Source organism: Pipistrellus hanaki, assembly GCF_964339955.1.
Source record: "Pipistrellus hanaki genome assembly, chromosome: 3".
NCBI lineage: Eukaryota > Metazoa > Chordata > Mammalia > Chiroptera > Vespertilionidae > Pipistrellus > Pipistrellus hanaki.
Genome location: NC_140505.1, coordinates 105,411,837 through 105,436,204, shown reverse-complemented (window position 1 = coordinate 105,436,204; position 24,368 = coordinate 105,411,837). Strand labels below are relative to the sequence as shown.

The following is a 24,368-nucleotide window of genomic DNA, read 5'->3' as shown; positions in this document are numbered from 1 at the left end:
GCTACACTGGCCAGGGCAATAATTACATTATTAAGCTGCTGAAACTATATGGATTACTTTCATTTCCTAGCTGTGACAGCAATCTGAGGAGACTTTATTGCCTATATTTTTGAGTGAGTTACTTTATTGTCTAAAACTCAGTTAATTTTCACATCATAAAAATGGAATTTTCTGTTATAAAATGAGAACTTGATTGTTCTGAAGAATAAAGCAGGTGGTACTCATAAAGCTTTTCTTTTTTAAATTCTCACCTGAGGATATATTTTTTTTTTTTTTAGAAAGTAAAGAGGATGGAGGAGGGAGGGAGGAAGGAAAGGAGAGAGAGAGAGAGAGAGAGAGAGAGAGAGAGAGAGAGAGATTGATATGAGAGAGACACTGATTTCTTATGCCCCTTCCTGCCCCCCACCCCCACTCCCACACAAGCCTCATCCTGGGCAGGGATGAAATCGGCAACCCTGTATGAGCCCTTGGCTGGAAATCCAACCTGTGACCGTTTGGTGCCTCATAAAGTTTTTAATAAAATGCATGGAACATAGTAGGTACTGAATAAAAATTAACTACTCTTATGCCGTTTGGGTGATTGATGGTGATTATGGTGATGGTGTTGATGGAATGGAATTTTTCAGGATATTGTAAAGTTTTCTGGAGACTAGAAAATGACACCTATCATTTTAAGTTTTTTTTTCTGGGACGAAGGAGGTGAATGCCAAAAACATTAGACCAGCACTCTCCAATAGAACTTTCTGTGATGATGGAAATGTTCTTTATCTTCACTATTCAATATAGTAGCCACTTGTCACATGGATGTATTGAGCTATGGCTAGTGTGACTGAGAAACTGAATTTTAATTTTAATTAAACAGGCTTTGTGACTATGTTAGGCAGCACAATTACACATTTATAGATCAATGAATCTAATATTGAACTCTAGCAATATTTTAGAATAGATTATTTAAAAGGTAAGGGAAATAGTGATCACTAGGATTCAGCATGTAATTTTAGTTTCCTAGGATTGACTTGGTTCTTAGACTAATAAGTAAAGCAAATGTAGTTGTAATGTATCTAGACTTCAGCTGGATCTTTTCACCTGTCTTTGTGGAAAATATGAAAAAATATGTCCTAGATTTCATGAGAACAGGGATTATCTGTCATGTGTTCTCTCATGAGCAAATAATAGATACTTACTAAATATTCAATGAATGAATGGATAATAATACAACTAAGTGACTTCACAACTGGTTGTAAATGGCTATACCCAGAGATTAGAGAGTTTCTTACTGAGGATGATGGGTTTGAGGAACTGGTGTTAGATGACTCATCCATTGTATATTGAAAGGATCCAGGAAAGATGGCATAGAAGATAGTGGCAATGTAAACTAGTTGCTAGCAGCCGAAACCGGTTTGGCTCAGTGGTAGAGCGTCTGTCTGCGGACTGAAAGGTCCCAGGTTCGATTCCGGTCAAGGGCATGTACATTGGTTGCGGGCACATCACTGGTAGGGGGTATGCAAGAGGCAGCTGGTCGATGTTTCTCTCTTATCAATGTTGCAAGTGTCCTGGCTAGGCTGCTGCCATCTTTGTGACATCAATTTACATATTTCCTCCTTATTGGCTGTGGGCACTGCCATCTTTGTTTCAAAGTGATGGTCAGTTTGCATATTCTATCTTTATTAGAAAGGACTAGAGGTCCGATGCATGAAATTCATGCAAAAGTAGGTCTTCCTTCCCCCGGCTGCTGGCACTGGCTTCCCTCTGGCACCCATGACCCAGGCTTCCCTCCGGCCACTGGCAGGCACGTAGGACTCAACTTCACACCAGCCGGCACCCAGGATCTGGGCTTCCCTCGCAACCCTGGCTTCGTCCAGAAGGATGTCTGGTCTAATTAGCATATTATGTTTTTATTATTATAGATTTTTGGGCTAGGTAAGCTCTTTGTGAGTAGCAGGAGGTTGAGGGGGAGCAGAGGGAGGACCTCAACAGATGAAAGAAAGAAAGCACAGATGTCTCTGCTTCCACCCTCAGCATCTAGCATATCAGATTTCTAACACCAGGCATTCAGATTATATGACCTTAATCTGTTGCTCCTAGAAAAATTACAGAACCATGTAGTTAAAGCAGCATTGTTTTGATGGCAGACTTACCAAAAAGACCACGTCTTTTTGGAGCAGCAATGACACTTAAAACACCTGTCAATTGCCATTTCATTCTTTTTTATGAAAGGGTGAGAAAGTGAGTAACTCAGTTACAATCAAGTTAATTATGATTTTTAGTAATTCTTTTTTAAAAAAAATATATTTTATTGATTTTTTACAGAGAGGAAGGGAGAGAGATAGAGAGCCAGAAACGTCGATGAGAGAGAAACATCGACCAGCCGCCTCCTGCACATACTGGGGATGTGCCCGCAGCCAATGTACATGCCCTTGACCGGAATCGAACCCGGGACCCTTCAGTCCGCAGACCGACGCTCTACCGCTGAGCCAAACCGGTTTCGGCGGTTTTTAGTAATTCTTATCATTCAGTTAATCAAGTTAATTCTAAGGATCCAGTGTGAGTTCTCAGTATGACAAATGTGTTGTCAAGCAGATACTTAGAAGTAAATATTAGGTTTTTAATCATGGATGTTCTTGACTTATATCAGCAATCTGTGGCACTTAGTTCTAGGTTGTGTAGCCTTTCCCAATGAATACTGTCCTCACTGATATCCTGATTTTTTAAAGTCCTAAAATAATAAAAATTATTTATATTATAGTTATATTTTCATTTTATATCCACATCTCACCATTATGATCAGTTTAACACAAAGTTAAAAAAATCCTACCGGACCGATCAAACCAAATGAACCAAACACACATGTTCATAAGCCTATATCCACAAACTTGAATTCCAAATATATTTGAAAACCCCCAAATTTTGTGATTTATTTGGTGGCAAAACTACACCTGAACTAATGCAGAAATAACAGTATGTTTGATGAAGGAGTTGGGAGGCACACACCCCTGCCAACCTTGCTTGGAAAGTTGGACTATATATATATATATATATAAATATATATATATATATAGAGAGAGAGAGAGAGAGAGAATATGCATCATATCATTTTTCTTATATTTGAGAAATTCTGAATTCTGGCCAAAGAGAGCTTGGATATAGACCTGTATTATTGGAGAAAATTAGACATCCACATCATTATAAAGGCATCTATAATTAGGCAGAACCACACAAGGAGTTTTTAACTCTATAATATTTTATTAATTTTTTACAGAGAGGAAGGGAGAGAGATAAGCTAGGTGGTGAGTACACAGGTAATAATTATACAATTCTTTTTGAATGTATGAAACATTTCCTAAATTTTAAAATAGTAAGTGAAAACTTGTAGGTACACAATGTTTTATTTTCTTCCTTAAAATAATAAAAGCAGGTGAATTCAAAGTATTTTATTTCTTAAAATAACAAAAGCATTTGGGAAGCAGCAAGTTTGAAATGGTTAAAGGCCTTAAAAACATTTATATTTTTGATCCAATAATTCTACAAACAGGAAACCATTATACTGAAATAATCCAAAATATAGAAAAAACAGCTACATTATGAATTAGGACATACCAGCTTTATTAGTATAATGCAACTGAGAAATGCTTAAGTGAAATCTTTATGATTTAACATGTCGCCTACAAAAATATATTTACAACCAATGTCTGACAATACAATGTTTATAATACAGTAAATGAAAATGGATATACATTTAACATTCTCTTGACTTTGCAAATACACATGTAGGAAAAGAATGGGAGGAAATGTGTTTATTTTCTTCTTAAAAGTTGTCAGAATTTTCCAAATGGGTATATGATATTTCCCCCCCAAAAAAATGTTTAAAAGATTTAAATAGAAACAAAAGAGAAAAGCCACTGTAATTTAAGGTGGTCATTTCTTCCTTTTGGAGCTGGTCTCAGAATCATTCTCAACGCAGCACTTCCATCTGCCACCACCAAATATACTTGGCACATAACACCACACCTATTTGTTGGTCCTAAAGGCATCAATATTTTCATAATTTGCAATAATACAGATGTAAAATGCATAATGTTATTTTTGACCTCAGTGAGCATTTGGGGAATATTATGAAGACAGCAAGATTTCCCACCACACCCTCGGTATATAAAGCATAGGGGTCAGGTGTGAGGGGTGGAAGCATTATAATTATTTCTTGTATCCTCCAAAACATTTGAGGAATGGCAGATTGCCAGGTAGAATGGGCAAGATGGGACTTGAGAAAAAGGCTCAGAAAAAGAATTTGCAGAGCCATTAAAAATCATAATTTCTCACTGATCATGAGTCCATTATTTTTCTACTTGTTACCATGCTTCTCAAAATAAAGTATACCAAGGATTTTTAAAACCATAACTCTTTACATGGATATACCCAAACTCCTTGTGTAGCTCTGTCCTGACCAGGAATTGAACTGTGACCTCCTGTTCATAGATTGATGCTCAACCACTGAGCTATGCTGTGGCAGTTCTTTCTCTTTTTTTCTGTTACAAATAATACAATAATTGAACATTGTTGCATGTATATTCTTTTTTTTTTTAATATATATTTTATTGATTTTGCACAGAGAGGAAGGGAGAGAGATAGAGAGTTAGAAACATCGATGAGAGATAGACATCGATCAGCTGCCTCTTGCACACCCCCTACTGGGGATATGCCCGCAACCAAGGTACATGCCCTTGACCGGAATCGAACCCGGGACCTTTCAGTCCCCAAGCCAACGCTCTATCCATTGAGCCAAACCGGTCTTGGATGCATGTATATTCTTGAACTTGTGAAATATGTCTTGTAGAGGATAATTTTAAAAGTGAGACTTCTAGGTTAGAGGGGTTTACACATTTATAATTTATTTGATAGATTCTGTCAAACTGTACTTGAATGGAATTACAATTGTTAATCTTTTCATAGAGTGCTTAAGGTAGGAGCATATTTCTTGCCCCTAGTGACATTTATGTGTCACTTTAAAATGAACAGAATCTTTAAAAATGTTGAAATACAGTGTTATAAAACATTCAATTCATTTTCTGATAATAAACGTTAATTAGTATTAGTATGATGCATCACAGCATGTAGGACTGGTAATTTTGAGATTTAGGTCAGAATTTCACATATAATCCTTTAAATCGCTAATGGCTGATGTATTATGTTTTTAGTTAACCTTGTAAATATGTCATAGTACATCTATGTCAGCCTATCCAGTTATAATTAATTTGAAGTAGATTACTATGTTGTCATTAAAGGATTTTCTACTTCTGTTTGATTTATGAATATTTGGTATTTCTTTGGAGACTTGAGTTGTAGACAGCTATTAATATCCTACTGATCTGTGAGGAAGGAGTGAGAGACTGCTGTTTGCATTTGCATGTTATACCTATTTGTGGGAAGAATTAGCCTTTTAACATGCAATCATTGTATGTGGAAGTATTTTAATATGTAGGAACCCATACATATTCCAAGATTCTGAATGGATATACCAGTATTTGGGTGCCTATGGGGTAAAGCCAGGTTGGCTGGTGTTTTCTCTCAGTATTTACTAGTATATAGGTATTGAGACCAATGCTTTTCTTGTATGGAAAAATGAGTCTGAAATTTTCTAGTATTCTTTAAAAAAAATATATTTTATTGATTTTTTTTTTTACAGAGGGAGAGGGAGGGAGATAGAAACATCCATGAGAGACAAATATCAATGAGCTGCCTCCTGCACAACCCTTACTGGGGATGAGCCTACAACCAAGATACATACCCTTGTCCGGAATCGAACCTGAGACCCTTGAGTCCTCAGGCTGATGCTCTATCCACTGAGCCAAACCAGTTAGGGCTAGTATTCTTTTTACGGTTTTCCGGATCTAGCTGACAAGTTTGTAGTATGAATATGTAGTAGTGGCCAGGTGTGAACTCAGTTTTGTTGTTTTATTTTAAGACCTCATGGAGATTTATTTGATAATAAATTTGGGAAGTAGGGTATAGATGTTAAAAATGTTAAACTGGCCCTGGCTGGTTTGGCTCAGTGGATAGAGCATCGGCCTGCAGACTGGTCCCAGGTTTGATTTGGGTCAAGGGCACATGCCCGGGTTGTGGTCTCAATCCCCTGTGGGGAACATGTAGGGAGGCAGCCAATCAGTGATTCTTCCTCATGATTGATGTTTCTTTCTCTCCCTCTCCCTTCTTAAATCAATAAAAATAGATTTTTTTTTTTTTTTAAAGCTAACTCCAAAGAATTGACCTCCACAGCTGTGCCTCTTCCCCTTCTATGCTTTTCTCTTTTGTCTCAGCAGCATTTTCCTGCTTCCTTTGGAGGCTTTGAAATGGATTATCTTATTACTACTTTAAAAATTTTTTTTAAAAAAAGTATATTTTATTGATTTTTTTACAGAGAGGAAAGGAGAGGGATAGAGAGTTAAAAATATCTATGAGAGAAAAACATTGATCAACTGCTTCCTGCAAACCTCCTATTGGGGATGTGCCCACAACCCAGGTACATGCCCTTGACCAGAATCAAACCTGGGACCTTTTAGTCCGCAGGCCGACACTCAATCCACTGAGCCAAACTGGTTAGGGTTTATTACTACTTTTTTTATGGCCATCTTTATGGTCATCTTGTTAAGGGATAGAAAGAGTACTTTTCCTGTTTGGACTTAAAATTGAAGTTTTCCAGAAGGAACTTTATTAAAGAACTATGGGAGGAAAACCCAATATCTCCCCCCAATATAGCGCAGGCTTTTAAAAAACGGATTGTTAAAAGCAATAAATGTTTACTGTAAAAATTATGAAATAACAGAAATAGTACACTGTTTTCTTACTCTAACCTTTAATTGACATTTGCTGAAATGGCAGAGCTTACAGGTTATGTAGCTTTATTTCCTTTTTCTAACTCTACCACAGATGGGGTATTGGAGAATGGATGTTATATAATGATATTTAATATCATTAAGTCAGTTGGCTTTATATCCTTGATGGCTTGACCTTCTCTTTTTTCTCCCCTTCCTTTCCTTTCACAAAGTATCCATGTATTTATAAACATGTAATTATTTAATACAAGTTATGTATAGTAGTAAGGACTGTGGATGATAAGTAATGAACAAGGGGTGTGTTTCAGTGTATAACAACCCTATTTTTTCATGGAGTTTATGTATAGTTAGAAATACAGACAAAACATGTAAAGAAAGTAATTATAATTTGTAGTAAATCCTAAGAAGGGAACAAACAGAATTGTGTATTCTCTATAGTCCAATCACTACCTAGTTCTGCTGTGAATAATATTTACATTATCATCATATTGTAAATTATTTATTGGCTTTCTGTTTACTAGAATAGAAATGTTTGTAGACAAAAGAAGACAGTTATAGATAAAAAAAAATGTTATACACCTCTACAATATGAAAGTAATGGTATATATGATTAATGGGATGTAGCTAGGTGTATTGTGTATTTTAAAAAAAAAATCCTTACTTGAGGATATGTTTATTGACTTTTTATTTTTTTTTATAGAGAAGAATAGAGGGAAGGAGGGAGAAAGAGAGAAACATTGATTGGTTGCCTCCTGTACACACCTTGACTAGTGATTGAAATAGCAACCTGTATATGTGCCCTGACCAGCAATGGAATCCAAAACATTTTTGGTGCATGGGATGATGCTCCAGCCAACTGAGCCAGGGCTAGCTGAGTGTATTTGGATCTTAGATTCTTCATCTTATACTGAGGTGGGGATTTAAAAATTTAAAATTTGATAAAGTAAAACAAACAAGTTAATGTATATTAGTTAAAATTATAAAGTTAATCATTAGGAAAAGTAAAAATAAACTATAACCCAGCAAAAATTGGGGGAAAAAGAGTTAATGAACAAAATTACCCGTGAAATTTCAACAAGTTAACAAACTATAATTCAACAAAGAAACCCTTGCTCAACACAGATGCATGCCTGAAAGACCTGCGCTTAAAACATCTCCAGTGCACATGAAACATTCTCAAGGATAGAAGATATCACAAAATATCACAGAAGATATCACAAGATATCACAAAACTAGCATTAACAAGGAATAAATGGAGAGATGAGAAGGGAGGGAAGCACAGATGGCCTGCATGGCTCGGCCTGCTGAGAGAGGGGAGAAAAATGGAGGTAGCAGGTGGCTGTGAGGAGCAGAGAGCTGTAGGTTGGGAGAGTGGGGAATTGCCATTATGGTGAGGGCAAAACAAATGCCACAATCAAACAACACGGCTGTACTGTTTTAGGGTAGCCACGGAGATGTAAGACTGGGAGGTCACAGAGTAAAAAAACACCTTATGATTAAGTGCCATCTACTGGGAAATAGTAGAAAGATCTCTTCAGAAGTAAATGCATAGGCAAAGTAGGGACAGCAAAAACTATGAATAACCACAGTAATGAGGATGACCAGGAAGAAAATGAAATATCTCCAGAAAGCAAGCTGAAACACATGGAAACGTGATAGAAATGACAGAGTTTTCAAGATTGCAGTTCTGAAAATATTGAACTAGATGCAAGAAAATATAGACAGGCAATTCAGTGCATTTAGAAAACAAATCAATGAACATAATGAGAACTTTACCAAAAAGATTTAAACTTAAAGAACCAGTTAGAAATCCTGGAAATAAAGCATGCAATTAAGGAGATTAAGAGTCAGCTACTGAGTATAGAAAACTGGCCAACCAGGTAGAGGAAAGAATTAGTGATATTGAAGATAGGAATCTAGAAATGACACAGAGGGAAGAAAAGAGAGACCTGAGCATAAATAAAAATGAAAGAGCCTCTATCAGAACTACTGATTCCATCAGAAAAAGCAATATTAGAATTACAGGCAATTTGGAGGAGAAGAAGGAGAGGGAGCATGGGTTGGAGAGTCTATTCAAACAAATAGTAGATGAAAACTTCCCAAATCTATGGAAAGAACTAGAACCTTGATCCAAGAAGCAAACATCACCTAGTTATCTCATTCCAAAAAGGCCCTCTCCAAGGCACACTTGATATTAAAACTGTCAAATATTAAGGACAAAAAAATTCTCAAAACATTTAGGGAAAAGAAGGAAGTGATCTACAAAGAAAAACCATCAGAATTTCATCTGACTTTTCAGCAGAAACTCTAAGCCAGAGAGAGTGGAACAAATTATTCAAATGTCTAAAAGAGAGAAATCACTAGCCATGAATAATATATCCAGCAAAATTATCCTTTATTTATTTATTTTATTATTATTAAAAAAAAATATTTTATTGATTTTTTACAGGGAGGAAGAGAGAGGGATACAGAGCTAGAAACATCGGTGAGAGAGAAACATCGATCAGCTGCCTCTTGCATACCCCCTGCTGGAGATGTGCCCGCAACCCAGGTACATGCCCTTGACCGGAATCGAACCTGGGACCTTTCAGTCTGCAGGCTGATGCTCTATCCACTGAGCCAAACCGGTTTCGGCAAAATTATCCTTTAAATATGAAGGAGAAATAAAGATGTTTCCAGAAGAGAACATACAGAAGCTCAGGGATTTTATTAGAAAACCTCCACAGTAGGAAATACTCAACATAGTTATTCTACCTGAAACAAAGAACATAAGATCACCTAAAAACTTAGAGTATGGCTGAAACCGGTTTGGCTCAGTGGATAGAGCGTCGGCCTGCGGACTGAAAGGTCCTAGGTTCAATTCCGGTCAGGGGCATATACCTTGGTTGCGGGCACATCCCCAGTGGGGAGTGTGCAGGAGGCAGCTGATACATGATTCTCATCGATGTTTTGACTCTCTATCCCTCTCTCTTCCTCTTTATAAAGAAATCAATAAAATATATTAAAAAAAACCTTACAGTATGAATAGGTATAATTTGTCACAACAAAAACATAAAAGGGGAGGGGATAAAGGTCTGAACTAGCAAAGGAGAATGAAGATCAGATGCACTCAAAAGAAAAAGAGCTACAGTATATATGCAAGATTACTTTTTATAAGCCTAATGGTGACCACAAACAAAAATCCCCAAGCCAGAATGGACCTAAATAAAAACTTTTCACAAGAAGACATAAGGAAGGCCAAGAGACATGAAAACATGCTCAAAGTCACTAATCATCCGAGAGATGCAAATCAAAACAACAATGTGGTACCATCTCACATCTGTCAGAATGGCTATCATCAACAAATCAACAAACGATAAGTGCTGGCAAGGATGTGGAGAAAAAGGACTGCACTGCTGGTGGGAATGCAGACTGGTGCAGCCACTGTGGAGAACAGTATGGAGTTTCCTCATAAAACTAAAAATGGAACTCCCATTTGACCCAGTTATCCCACTTCTAGGAACATATCCCAAGAAACTAGAAATACCAATCAGAACGGATATATGCACTCCAATGTTCACAGTAGCACAATTTACCATAGCTAAGATTTTGAAACAGCCTAAGTGCCCACCAGCAGATGAGTGAATTAAAAAACTGGTACATCTACATAATGGAGTACTATTCTGCAGTTAAAAAGTATTTTTAAATCATTTGCAACAGTATGGATGAAACTAGAGAGCATTATGTTAAGTGAAATAAACCAGCAGAACAAAATAAATATCAAATGATCTCACTCATTTGTGGAATATAATGAACAATATAAACTGATGAACAAAAACAGAGAAACATCAATCAGAGAAGCATCAATCAGACCATTAAAGGGAGCCAGTCGATGGGGATGAGGATGGTCATGGAAGCAAGAGGGAGCATGGTATTTCATTAAAATTTAGGTACTTGTTTATAGCTGTCAGATGCAATGAAGAGTAGTTTAGAAGTAACCTGCCTAGACAGAGGTAGACAGAATCCAAATCATGAATAATCCTATATGTACAGCTGAGGAATTTATATTCTAATTTTGGGAAGCCGTCAAAGGATGAACACTGAATGGCCAGATTATGATCTCTGAATGCATAATGATCTGGCCACTCAGTGTATATCCTATATAATAAGAGGCCAATATGCAAATTGTGCCCTCTACCAGGACTTCGACCAGTAGGCCGGCCAACTGCTCATGTCCCCTCCCCCTGGCCAGGCTGGCCAAACCCCACCCATGCACGAATTCATGCACCAGGCCACTCTCTCTCTCTCTCTCCACACACACACACACACACACACACACACACACACACTGCACTGAATGGCCAGATTATTGTTTTCAGAGATCATAATAATCTGGCCACCCTGTGTATGTTTATATGTATGATTATATCATTTAATTTTTTTTCTTTTTTTAAATTTAATAAATCTATTTTTCAGATTATTACAGTTGTTCCACTTTTCCCCCCCATAGCTCCCTTCTACCCGATTCTACCCCACCCTCTGCCCTTACCTCCCCCCACACTGTCCCTATCCATAAGTGTACGCTTTTTGTCCAGTCTCTTCTTGCACTTCTCCATACCCCTTTCCCCCTGAGAATTGTCAGAGCATTCCCTTCCTATGCCTCTGATTCCATTATATTCACCAGTTTATTCTGTTCATCAGATTTCTTATTCACTTGATTTTTAGATTCACTTGTTGATAGACATGTATTTGTTGTTCATATTTTTTATATTTACCTTTTTCTTTTCTCCTCTTCTTAAAGAATACCTTTCAGCATTTCATTTAATACCGGTTTGTTGGTGATGAACTCCTTTAGCTTTTTCTTCTCTGTGAAGCTCTTTGTTTTATTTCTTGCCACTCCTGTCTGGCCTGCATAGTTTCTGTTGAGAAATCAGCTGACAGTTGTATGGGTGCTCCCTTGTAGGTAATTAACTGTTTTTCTCTTGCTGCTTTTAAGATTCTCTCTTTGTCTTTTGCTCTTGGCATTTAAATTATGATGTGTCTTGGTGTGGTTCTCATTGAATTTCTTTTCTTTTCTTTTCTTTTTTTTTTTTTTTTTCTGTGCGCTTCCTGGACTTGTAAGTCTATGCCTTTCACCAGGTGGGGGAAGTTTTCAGTTATTATTTCTTCAAATAGGTTTTCAGTAACTTGCTCCCTCTCTTTTTCTGGCACCCCCCATAATTCTGATGTTGATATGCTTGAAGTTGTCCCAGAGGCTCCTTACACCATCTTCCAATTTTTGGATTATTTTTTCGTTTTGCTTTTCAGGCTGGTTTTTGCTTGTTTGCAATTCAAATCTTTGACTTGATTCTTGCAGTTCTTTAGTTTGCTGTTAGGTCTGTCTGTAATATTTTCTATTTTAGTCAGTGTATGTTTAATTTCTAGTTGTTTTTTTTTCATATCCTCGAGGGTCTTGCTAAATTTATCAGCCTTTTCTAGGAAATCCTTGAAAAACCTTATAACTGTGGTTTTGAACTCTATATCTAGTAGTTTGCTTTACTGCATTTCTTTCATTTGTGATCTGTTTCTTTGTCTCCGAATTTTCGCTGCTTCCCTAAGTTGGTAGAGTAGCTTTGTGTGGTAGGTGTCCTATAGGTCCCAGTGGCTCAGCCTCCCCAGTTACCTGAGGTCGACACACTTAGTGCACCCCTTTGTGGACTATGTGCTCAGCCTTGTTATAGTTAAGTCTTGATTGTTGTTGGTATCACTGGGAGGAGTTGACCTCCAGGTTAATTGGCTGAGAGGATTGGCTGTGTCTATGCGAGAAGAACTTCTGCACTGGAGACACTCTTATGAGACAAGACTTGCAAAACTGCAAAAGCCTCTGTGCTCAGCTTGATGGGGCCGAGTTTTTGGGTGGAGCAGACAACCTTTGTTTCCTGTCAGCCCTGCCCTATGAGGCCCCTGGGTCTTAGTGTCCCTTGGTAATTGTTCAAGAACCTCTGAGAGAAAGCTGACATCGAGTTTCGCCCAGACAGTCCAGTTTCTCCCCGAATGAATCAGGGTTTCCAGAAACTTGCCTGGAACTGGAGTTTAGTGCTATTGGGAACTTCTGTCTCTCTCCCACTTTAGAAAGCCAGCCACATACTCAGCTGCCCATTTATTCAGCAGTTAGTCTTCTCCGGGCTTGTGTGCCTCCGGACCTCTGCCTTCCACAGCTTCTGAGTCTCAGTGTGCTTTCTCTTTTCCTGACAGTTCAGATTTCCCCTGGATAAGTCTGGTTTGCTAGAGTTTCGCTTGGGACTGGAGTTCAGTGCAGTCGGGGGCTTCTTCTTCTTCTTCTTCCTTCTTCTTCCTCCTTCTTCTTCCTCCTTCTCCTTCCTCCTTCTCCTTCCTCCTTCTCCTTCCTCCTTCTCCTCCCTCCTTCTCCTTCTCTCCCTCCTTCTCCTCCCTCCTTCTCCTCCCTCCTTCTCCTCCCTTCCTCCCTCCTCCCTTCCTCCCTCCTCCCTTCCTCCCTCCTCCCTTCCTCCCTCCTCCCTTCCTCCCTCCTCCCTTCCTCCCTCCTCCCTTCCTCCCTCCTCCCTTCCTCCCTCCTCCCTTCCTCCTTCTCCGCCTCCTCCTTCTCCTCCTCCTCCTTCTCCTCCTCCTCCTTCTCCTCCTCCTCATTTATTTATTTTTAAAAATATCTTTTATTGATTTTACACAGAGAGGAATTGAGAGGGATAGAGAGTTAGAAACACCAATGAGAGAGATACATCGACCAGCTGCCTCTTGCATACCCCCCACTGGGGATGTGCCCGCAACCAAGGTACGTGCCCTTGACCGGAATTGAACCCGGAACCTTTCAGTCCACAGGCTGTCGCTCTATCCACTGAGCCAAACCGGTTTCGGCCAGTGCAGTCGGGGGCTTCTGTCTCCCTACTGCTTTAGAAAGTCAGCCGTGCACTCAGCCGCCTGTGCACACAGACGCTCATCCTCTCTGCGTGCGCATCTCCATACCTCAGCCTTTTGCAGCTCCTCTGAATCTCAGTGTGCTTTCCTCTTTTCTTCTAGTTGTAGAATTTCCACTTAGCCAGTTTTCCTATGGTTCTGGATGGTGTACATTTTGTCTTTTAGTTGTAGTTTTGATATTGTTGTGCGAGGCAGCAGTTTAGGTGTTTACCTGTGCCACCATCTTGGTTTCTCCTCATATTTAAATTTTAGAGCAGTAGTTCTTAAACTCTTTAGTTCCAGGATCCCTTAACACACTTAAAAAATAATGAGGATGCTAAATAGCTTTTCTTTATGTAGGCTATATCTATTACTGTTTATCATATAGAAAGTAAAACAAAATTTTAATACATAAGAGTGCAAAAGGACACATTCCATTAGCTATCCGTGGAATAATATCACATGTTCTGTACCTCTGGAAAACTCTTCTATACATTTGTGAGAACGTACAGTGAAAACGGCAAATAATGTCATAGTATTATGAAAATAATATGAGGTTAGTCATAGAGTAACCTTAAAAGACATTAGTCAAAGAGGAACCTCAAAATTTACTGGATTAAAAAATTATTATAAATATCTTCAGTTTTTGGTTAATCCTCACCTAAGGGTATTTTTTCCATTGATTTTTAAAAAGAGTGGAAGAGGGGTTGGGGCAGCTGTGAGAGAGACACACACACAGACAGCGAGATACATCATCATGAGAGAGACATATTGATCGGTTGCCTCCTGCACTCACCCTTGCCGAGGCCTGTAACCCAGGTGTGTGCCCTTTACTAGCAATCAAACCTAAGACTCGTCAGTGCTCAGGATATTAGTACCCAATGAGCATTATGCAATATCCTGTAAGTCCACATTATTTTCTCAATGAAGTGTACGATAATCACACTGAGATGCATATAAAAAATCAGGTCAGGTTTTGCTCCTAAGTGAGTTAAAAAGAAAAAAACACACCACTTTTCAGATATTTTGGATTTTTGGATTGCAAATTAAGGATACTGAACCTGTAATTTATCTTGCTATTTAGGGGACATATTCCTTCTTTATTCTTTTATTTCAGGTTGTTTTGGTTATTCTTGTGTCCCTACAATTCTATTTGAATTTTAGAGTCAACTTTAGAGTTATGTTAAGAATCTTGTGGAGGTTTTCATTGGAATTTGAAGTAGTTGGGCAAAAACTAACCACCTTTCCAGTGTTTGTGTTCTTATCCATGAGCATGGATATATTTTGTTTTGTTCAGGTGTTGTTTCTGTAAAGTTTTGTAAATTAAAAAAAAAACATGCCTTTTTTTTTTGGTTAGATTTATATCAAAGTGTTTTTATGGTTGCTATTGTGAATGAACTTTAAAAAAATCACTTTGTCTGATTATTATTACTAATGTGCAAGAAAGTATTGCTATTTATATATCGATCTTATGTCTGACAAACTTGTTGGGTTTTATTATTAGTCCTATAACTTTTCATTTTATAATCTTAGGTTTTCAGTTAGAAAATCATATTTCAAACAGTTTTATCTTTTCCTTGGCACTTTTTCATTTGCTTTGTATGGTTTCAATATTCAGTTTTTGGGAAATGTGAAATATTTATAGAATGATGTTTACTATGAAATAAGTTGTGCTGTAAACAAATTTTGAATGCATGAGTAAATAGAAGATAGGAGGAAGAGCTTCCTCAAGTGGGGGTAATGAAGTATTTTTTAAAAGGGAAATGGTTATTATTGGAGGATTGACTGTGTGATCTTCTCATTACAGATATGGTGTAAGATATTTCTTCAAGACTGGACAGCTGAGGACCTGTTATTCCTGATTTGCCTTAAGCAAACTTACAGCCATCAAGAAACCTCACGGAGTTCCATATTTTGCTCTCTGCTTTATATTATACCTTTCCTGCTACATAAGTTCATCTTGCAGTCATGTATGGAAGTGCTCGTTCAGTTGGGAAGGTGGAACCGAGCAACCAGAGCCCTGGGCGTTCACCTAGGCTTCCACGTTCCCCTCGCTTGGGCCATCGCCGAACCAATAGTACAGGAGGGAGCTCTGGAAGCAGTGTTGGAGGTGGCAGTGGGAAAACCCTTTCAATGGAGAATATCCAGTCCTTAAATGCTGCCTATGCCACATCTGGCCCTATGTACCTAAGTGATCATGAAAATGTGGGTTCAGAAACACCTAAAAGCACTATGACACTTGGCCGTTCTGGGGGACGTCTGCCTTACGGTGTTAGGATGACTGCTATGGGCAGTAGCCCTAATATAGCTAGTGGTGGGGTTGCTAGTGACACCATAGCATTTGGAGAGCATCACCTCCCTCCTGTGAGTATGGCATCTACTGTTCCTCACTCTCTTCGTCAGGCAAGAGATAACACAATCATGGATCTGCAGACACAGCTGAAGGAAGTATTAAGGGAAAATGATCTCTTGAGGAAGGATGTGGAAGTAAAAGAGAGCAAATTAAGTTCTTCAATGAATAGCATCAAGACCTTCTGGAGCCCAGAGCTGAAGAAAGAGCGAGCCCTGAGAAAAGATGAAGCTTCCAAAATCACTGTTTGGAAGGAACAGTATAGAGTTGTGCAGGAGGAAAACCAGGTTAGTTTTTTTCTGTATGTTTGCTTTTACTGTCTGAATTCATGCATATAAATGAAATGAACTGTTATTTTTTCTTTTCTGAGGTTTTTCCCTTCTTGGTACATTTATCTTGCTGATTATTATTTAATTTAGTATTTTCTATTCTCTGTTTCTTGGCTTTTTCCAGGTTTGGTCCTTTGCCTTGATTATTTTTTGATTTTTTGGTTGTCATGCCCTCTTGGCAATAATGGGGAGCAGTTCTTTTTGTGGACATTCATGATAGTTTAACTTAAGGATGCTTCTGTAATTTTTTTTTTTAGTTCTTTAACAAGTTTAAGGTGGAAGAAAGGCAACTTAGTATTATTGTGCTTCTAGAAAATAAATATAACAAGGCATAATTATGGGCTTTGCAGTTTAAGAGCTAAGTGCTATCTTATTCTATATCATCCTATATAATAAAGAGGTAATATGCAAATTGATCATCACTCTAATGCACAAGTGGTCACTTGCCCCCATGTGGTCAAAGATGGCTGCCCCCATGTGGACACAAGATGGCTGCCACAAGTTGGCTAGCAAGGGAGGGCAGTTGTGGGCGATCAGGCCTGCAGTGGAGGGTAGTTAGGGTTGACTGGGCTAGCAGAGGAGGGCAGTTGGGGGTGACCAGGCCTGCAGGGGAGGATAGTTGTAGGGGGGACCCAGGTGTGCAGGGGAGGACAGTTGGGGGGGACCAGGCCTGCAGGGGAGGATAGTTGTAGGGGGGACCCAGGTGTGCAGGGGAGGGCAGTTGGGAGGGACAAGGCCAGCAGGGGAGGGCAGTTGGGGGCAACCACACCTGCAAGAGAGGACAGTTAGGGGCAACCAGTTAGGGGCAGCTGACAGATCAGCTGGGGAGGGCAGTTAGGGGCAATTGGGCTGTCAGGGGAGAAGTTAGGGAGTGATCAGGCTAACAGGCAGAAGCGGTTAGGGGCAATCAGGCAGGCAGGCAGGCAGGCAGGCAGGCAATTGGTTGGGAAGCAAGCAGGAGGCTTGGCTGCACTCCAGGCTACAAAGTTTTAGTTATAGAAGATAAATAAATCCCAGAAACTAGGGCCTCCTCTTGGGTCATCGGGAGGTGTGGCCAGCCTGAAAACTACCATAGGCCCCTTGCCCATGCTGCCCCACACCCCAAGAGAACCCTTATCCTGATCGAGGACACCCTTCAGGGCAAACCACCTGGCCCCCACCCATGCACCAGGCTACTATCCTGTCTAATAAAAGAATTATATGCAGATTGATCATCACTCCAACACATAAGATGGCTGCCCCCATGTGGTCAAAGATCCTGCCCCCATGTGGACACAAGATGGCCACCACAAGAGAGTGGGCAGTTGGGGGCGATGGGGGGCATTTGGGCGATGGAAGCCTGCAGAGGAGGGCAGTTAGGGGTGACCAGGCCAACAGTGGAGGAAAGTTGGAGGCAAACAGGCTGGCAGGGGAACAGTTGGAAATCAATCAGGCTGGCAGGGGAGTGGTTAGGCGTGATCAGGCTGGCAGGCAGAAGTGTTTCCGGGCAGTCAAGAAGGCAGGCAGGTGAGCAGTTGGGAGCCAGCAGTCCTGGATTGTGAGAGGGATGTCCGAATGCCCGTTTAGGTCCAATCCTGGGCAGTCAGACATCCCTTGAGGGGTCCCAGATTGTAGAGGGTACAGGCTGGGCTGAGGGACACCCTTATCCCTCGTGCATGAATTTTGTGCACTGAGCCTCTAGTCTAAATATAAAAAAGGCTAATATGCTAAGTTTCAGACTGGCCACTGTGACACACACTGACCAACAGGGGGCAGATGCTCAATGCAGGTGCTGCTGTGATGCACACTGGCCATTTACAGAGAAGTGGCACTGAGGACCGTGTGCACACAAAGCAACACTCAGCTTTTCCAAAGTGGGACACAGGCCACCCCATCACCTTGGAGTGACAGCCCACCAAATCACAGTTGACACTGCTGAGACCCATGGTGCAAAATATGGCCCACAGTCCAGCCCAGCCTGGTTATGGTCACTCTAGGTGCCAGGCAATGATGTCCTGTAGCAACTGCCAGCTTCCTTTCCCTAGTGACTAGCCTCCTTGGTGTTTCTTTAGCCCAGGAACACGACTTGCTTTATAGCCAGGTGCAAACATTTTACAGTTCAACCAAATGTCTGTGAAGCATTTTCATGTGCCTCATCTCATTTGATCCTCACAGAAATCCTAGAGTAGGTAGATAGGAGACTTGGTAGAATCTTTTCTTTTTATTAGCAAAACAATGGAGATTTAGAGTTTAGAAACTTGACACTACTAAAAAGAAGTAGTAATGGATCTTGAAAATGACTTCAGGTTTTCTCACTACACAGAATATAGTCTCTTACAGTTAAATATTTTACCCTTTGTTCTCCCTGCATGATCTGCAATAATAATCTGCTTCATGTTGATATTTACTGCTATGTTGGTAACAATTACCTGAAAGAGAAGTTGAGGTGCTTTACTGGGCTGGGAAAAGTTTAAATCAGAAAGCATGTTTAATTAAGTAAGTTTATCTATATATATAAAACTCGCATATGCGTGATACATATAAAGCTCTTGCTGGCACCAATTGCACGCATGTGTTTCGATCTGTTATTGTTGATAGTGAATTTGGTTGACACTTCTACTTTTTTATTTTATTTTTACTTTTATTTTCTTTCTTGATTAAGGTATTAAATACATGTCCTTATGCCCACATAGCCCCTTTCACTCCCTACCCTCACTCATGTCCTCACTCCCCTTGTGTCTATGTCCATTGGTTAGGCTTATATGCATGCATACAAGTCCTTTGGTTGATCTCTCCCTTTTATCCCCACCCTCCCCTACTTTCCCTCTGAGGTTTGATGGTCTGATCGTTGCTTCTCTGTTTCTGGATCTGATTTTGCTCATCAGTTTATATTGTTAATTATATTCCACAAATGAGTGAGATCATGTGATATTTATTTTTCTGTGACTTATTTTGCTTAGCATAATGCTGTCCAGGTCCATCTATGGTATTGCAAATAGTAGGAGTACCTTCCTTTTTACAGCAGCATAGTATTCCATTGTGTAGATCAGCGTTTTTCAACCGCTGTTCCGCGGCACACTTTGTTGCCTGGTGTGCCGTAGGTGCAGACAAGACAAGAATTTTATAATTTTTCACTATTTTGTTTACTTAATATTTCATAATAAAGTAATTATAAAATACTTTCTTTGTGTTTATTTGATTCCTATTCAAGAGAATTACTTTATATATAGTCAATATAGGCACAGAGTTAAATTTTTTAACATTTTCTAATGGTGGTGTGCCTCGTGATTTTTTTCATGAAACAAGTGTGCCTTTGCCCAAAAAAGGTTGAAAAACACTGGTGTAGATGTACCACAGTCTTTTATTTATTTATTTATTTTATTTTATTTTTTAAAAAAATATATATTTTATTGATATTTTACAGAGAGGAAGGGAGAGAGATAGAGAGCTAGAAACGTCGATGAGAGAGAAACATCTACCAGCTGCTTCTTGCACACCCCCTACCGGGGATGTGCCGGCAACCAAGGTACATGCCCTTGACCGGAATCGAACCTGGGACCTTTCAGTCTGCAGACTGACGCTCTACCACTGAGCCAAACCGGTTTCGGTGTACCACAGTCTTTTAATTCACTCATTTGCTGATGGGCAGTTAGGCTGTTTCCAAATCTTAGCTATTGTAAATAGTGTTGCTATGAAAATGGAGGTGCATATATCCTTTCTGATTGGTGTTTCTAGTTTCTTGGAATATATTCCTAGAAGTGAGATTACTGGATCAAATGGGAGTTCCATTTTTAGTTTTATGAGGAAACTCCATACTGTTCTCCACAGTGGCTGCACCAGTTTGCATTCCCACCAGCAGTGCAGGAGGGTTCCTTTTTCTCTGCATTCTTGCCAGCATTTGTCATTTGTTGATTTGTTGATGATAGCCATTCTGATGGGTGTGAGATGGTACCTCATTGTCATTTTGATTTGCATCTCTTGGATAATTAGTGACTTTGAGCATGTCCCCTTTTGAAAAGTATCTATTTAGGTCGGTTGCCCATTTTTTGATTGGGTTGTTTATCTTTCTTTTGTTAGGTTGTATGAGTTCCCCGTACATTAAACCCTTATCGGAGATAACTTTTGCAAATATATTCTCATGCAGTGGGCTTTCTTGTTTTGTTGATGGTTTCTTTTGCTGTGCAGAAGCTTTTTATTTTGATGTGTTCCCATTTATTTTCTCTTTAGTTTCCATTGTCATAGGAATAGTATCAGTGAAGATATTGCTTCGGCTTATGTCTGAAATTTTGCTGCCTGTAGATTCCTCTAAGATTTTTATGGTTTTCTGTCTTATGTTTAAGTCCTTTATCCATTTTGAGTTTATTTTTGTGTATGGTATAAGTTGGTGGTCTTGTTTCATTTTTTTGTATGTATCCAATTTTCCCAACACTATTTATTGAAGAGATTGTCTTAACTCCATTGTATGCTCTTGTCTCTTTTATCAAATATTAATTGATCATAGTGGATTGGGTCGATTTCTGGGTTCTCTATTCTGTTCCATTAGTCTGTATGTGAATTTTTGGAGAGTTCGTTCTAGATCTATGAAATATGCTGTTGGTATTTTAATGGGGAGTGCATTGAATTTATAGCTTGCTTTGGGTAGTATGGACATTTTAATGATGTTGATTCTACCAATCCATGAACACAGTATGTTCTTCCATCTGTTTATGTCTTTCTCTGTCTCTTTTTTCAGTGTCCTGTAGTTTTCTGAGTACAGGTCTTTTACTTCCTTTGTTAAGTTTATTTCTAGGAATCTTAATTTTTTTGGTATAATGGTAAATTGGATTGTTTTTTAATCTCTCTGTAAGTTCACTGTTGATGTATAAAAATGCCTTAGATTTCTTGGCATTAATTTTGAATCCTGGTACATTGCCGAATTAATTTATTAGGTGTAGTAGTTTTTTTATGGAGTCTTTAGGGTTTCCTATGTACAGTATCATGTCATCTGTGAATCAGGACAGTCTTATGTCTCTTTCCAATTTGGATACCTTTTATTTCTTCTTCTTGTCTAATTGCTATGGCTAGCACTTCTTGTGCTATATGGAACAGAAGTGGTGAAAGTGGGCATCCCTATCTTGTTCCTGTTCTTAGGTGAAATGGTTTTAGTTTTTGCCCATTGAGTATGATGTTGGCTGTAGGTTTGTTGTTTAAGGCTTTTGTTATGTTAAGGTATGATCCCTCTATTCCCACTTTGCTGAGGGTTTTTATCAAGAAAGGGTATAGGATTCTATCAAATGCTTTTTCTGTGTCAATTGATATGCTGTGATTTTTATCTCTCAATTTGTTTATATGATATATCACGTTTATTGGTTTGCGGATATTGTACTATCCTTGCATCTCTGGGATAGATCTTACTTGGTCATGGTGTATGATCTTTCTGATGTACTGCTAGATCTGATTTGCTAGAATTTTGGCATCTATGTTCATGAGGGATATTGGCCTGTAGTTCTCTTTCTTTGTATTTTTTATCTGGTTTTGGTATTAGGGTAATGCTGGCTTCATAGAATGAGCTTAGAAGTATGCTTTCCTCTTGAATTTTCTGGAATAACCTGAGGTTTTAGTTCTTCTTTAAATGTTTGCTAAAACTCCCATGTGAAGCCCCTGGCTTTTGTTTGCTAGAAGCTTTTTGATTACTGCTTCAATTTCCTCTTTAGTTATCGGCCTATTGAGATTTTTAGATTCTTCTTGATTGAGTTTTGGGAGGTTGTATTTTTTTAGGTATATGTCTTTTTCCTCTAGGTTGTCTAGTTTGTTGGAATAGAATTGTTCATAGTATTTTTAAACAATCCTTTGTATTTCTCTGGGGTCTGTTGTTACTTTGCCTCTTTCATTTCTGATTTTGTTTATTTGGGTTCTCTGTCTTTGCTTCTTGATGAAAGTTATCTATCTTATTTATCCTTTTAAAGAACCAGCTCTTGGTTTCATTGATCTTTTGTATTTTTTTTTTTTGGGGGGGGGTCTCTATGATTTGACACTTCTATTATAGAGAAAGGGCAAATAGCAATATTAAAATATTTTTTTAAATTTCCTTTCATTGTGCACTGGTCTGTGCACTAGCACACTGATGTTGAATAAAAGTTGTAAAGTGGACTACCTTGTCTTGTTCCAGTTTTTAGGGGACAAAAAGTTTTTCCCTTTGAGTATGATGCTGGTTGTAGGTCCAGAGACATGGAAGCATTGAACATTCTGTCAAATCTCAGAGGGAAGGTGAGGATTGGTGGGTGGGTTGGAAGACATCAACTAAAGAACTTGTATGCACATATTTGCATATCCCATGGACCCAGACAATAGTGTGGTGAAGTCCTTTTAGGGGGTGGGCTAGACAGGGTCAATGGGAAAAGAGGGGACAAATAACATCAAAGATTAAAAAAAAAAGAAATGATTGGTCAAATCTTCATATTTATTTAATGGTACAATATGAATTAGAAATTAAAACTTGAATTAATTTGAATCAGAGATTTCAAAATAATAAGAAGTGATTATAATTTTATTCTTTTTCAGATATAACCTTAAATTACTTTGCTTTTACTTTTAAAAAAATATTTTTATTGATTTCAGAGATGAAGGGAGAGGGAGAGAAAAACAGAAATATCAATGATGAGAGAGAATCACTGATACGCCACCCCTTGCATGCCTCCCAATGGGGATCGAGCCTGCAACAAGGAATCAAACCGTGACCTCTGGGTTTATAGGTTTACACTCAACTACTGAACCATGCCAGTTAGATGCTTTTAATCTTTAAAAATTAAAGTATAGTAACATACAAAATGCTTTAACCAGTGACTAAATTTAATTTGTCACTACACAGAATCTGAATGTTTGATTATTATAGTTGAATTTCTAAGCCTTCTAGAGACCCAGCCTTTTTAAATAATAGAAAATGCTTTTAAAAAGTATTCCCCAGGAGTTCTTTGAGTAAAACTTAGAAAAAGTGAAAAGAAGAAAAGAAAAAAACTAAAATAGATCCCAGTGTTTAATCTTAGAAGAACAGGATCCCTAAATCTTGGCTTGGATATATCATTATCATCAGATAATATTTACTTAAAATATAGATTCCCAGGCATTACTTTATACCAACAAAATATCTGGGAGATGGAGCCCAGGAACTTACATTTTAAGTAAGCTTATCTGGTGGTTTAAAAAACCCCCAAAAGTCTAAATTCAGGATCAGTTCCGAAGAACTGTCATATAATCTTAATCAAATTAATAAGAGTGTTAATAGAAGAAACTTACATACACAGGCAAAGGAGGTGCTTGCTCCCAGTGGTGGCCTGTAGGGACGAGATCCATACCCTCCCAGGACAGGGTCTCTTTTGTATAGGGGTTAATAGTAAAAGCATATGGTGAGTAATCACATAGACCACAAGAAAGGACAATGCATTTCTAAGTTAACGAATAACATCAGGCAGTTACTCATTCTGTATACATCCATTCACTCCTGCTGGGGCCTGACATTATCTTTGGGCAGCATTCCGGCTTTCTGGGTAGTCAGCTAAATCTGAGACTACAGAGTTAAACAGTCACAGAAGGTTAAAGAGAGAATCCAACATTGCCCAGATGCCTTTACTGCTGGAGACATACTGCATTTCTTAGCTCCCTTACAACCTCTAATTCTTAAACTAGTCTATTGCTCATCAGTCACAAGGAATTTGTAATTGTTCTATTGCCATTTTAGGGCTCAGTTGTAAAGGATGGGAAAAGGAACAAAGGACTATTGGCTGATGCTTCTTACCCTTTTTTTCCTGTCATATTATATCTCAGGGTTGTGACAGATTCCTATACATAACGATTATTTATTGTGACAGTGTTCCTCAGTAGAAGGAATGTGTGTATAGAAAAAGGGTGCTTAAAATCTTAGGTACGTTTAATTAAAAAAAGCCATCCAGGTGATTTTTGCTGTCTCCTCACCTTGAGATTCATTGATGTACAAGATACTCAGATGATATATGACAATAG

General features: G+C 38.7%; 2 protein-coding genes across 13 annotated transcripts in view; one reads left to right on the top strand and one right to left on the bottom strand.

The window, feature by feature from the left end:
* The window catches only part of RAD52 (RAD52 homolog, DNA repair protein), a 493,030-nt gene that overhangs the window by 83,850 nt on the left and 384,812 nt on the right, over window positions 1-24,368 (bottom strand). The gene's annotated exons all lie outside the window — the stretch shown is intronic.
* The window catches only part of ERC1 (ELKS/RAB6-interacting/CAST family member 1), a 402,974-nt gene that overhangs the window by 7,936 nt on the left and 370,670 nt on the right, over window positions 1-24,368 (top strand). For all 11 annotated transcript variants that reach the window (XM_084878772.1, XM_084878773.1, XM_084878770.1 and 8 more), the window contains exon 2: window positions 15,523-16,352. In XM_084878772.1, the coding sequence (XP_084734898.1) occupies window positions 15,684-16,352 (669 nt within the window). In that variant the 5' untranslated portion in view covers window positions 15,523-15,683. The remainder of the gene's footprint in view (window positions 1-15,522; window positions 16,353-24,368) is intronic.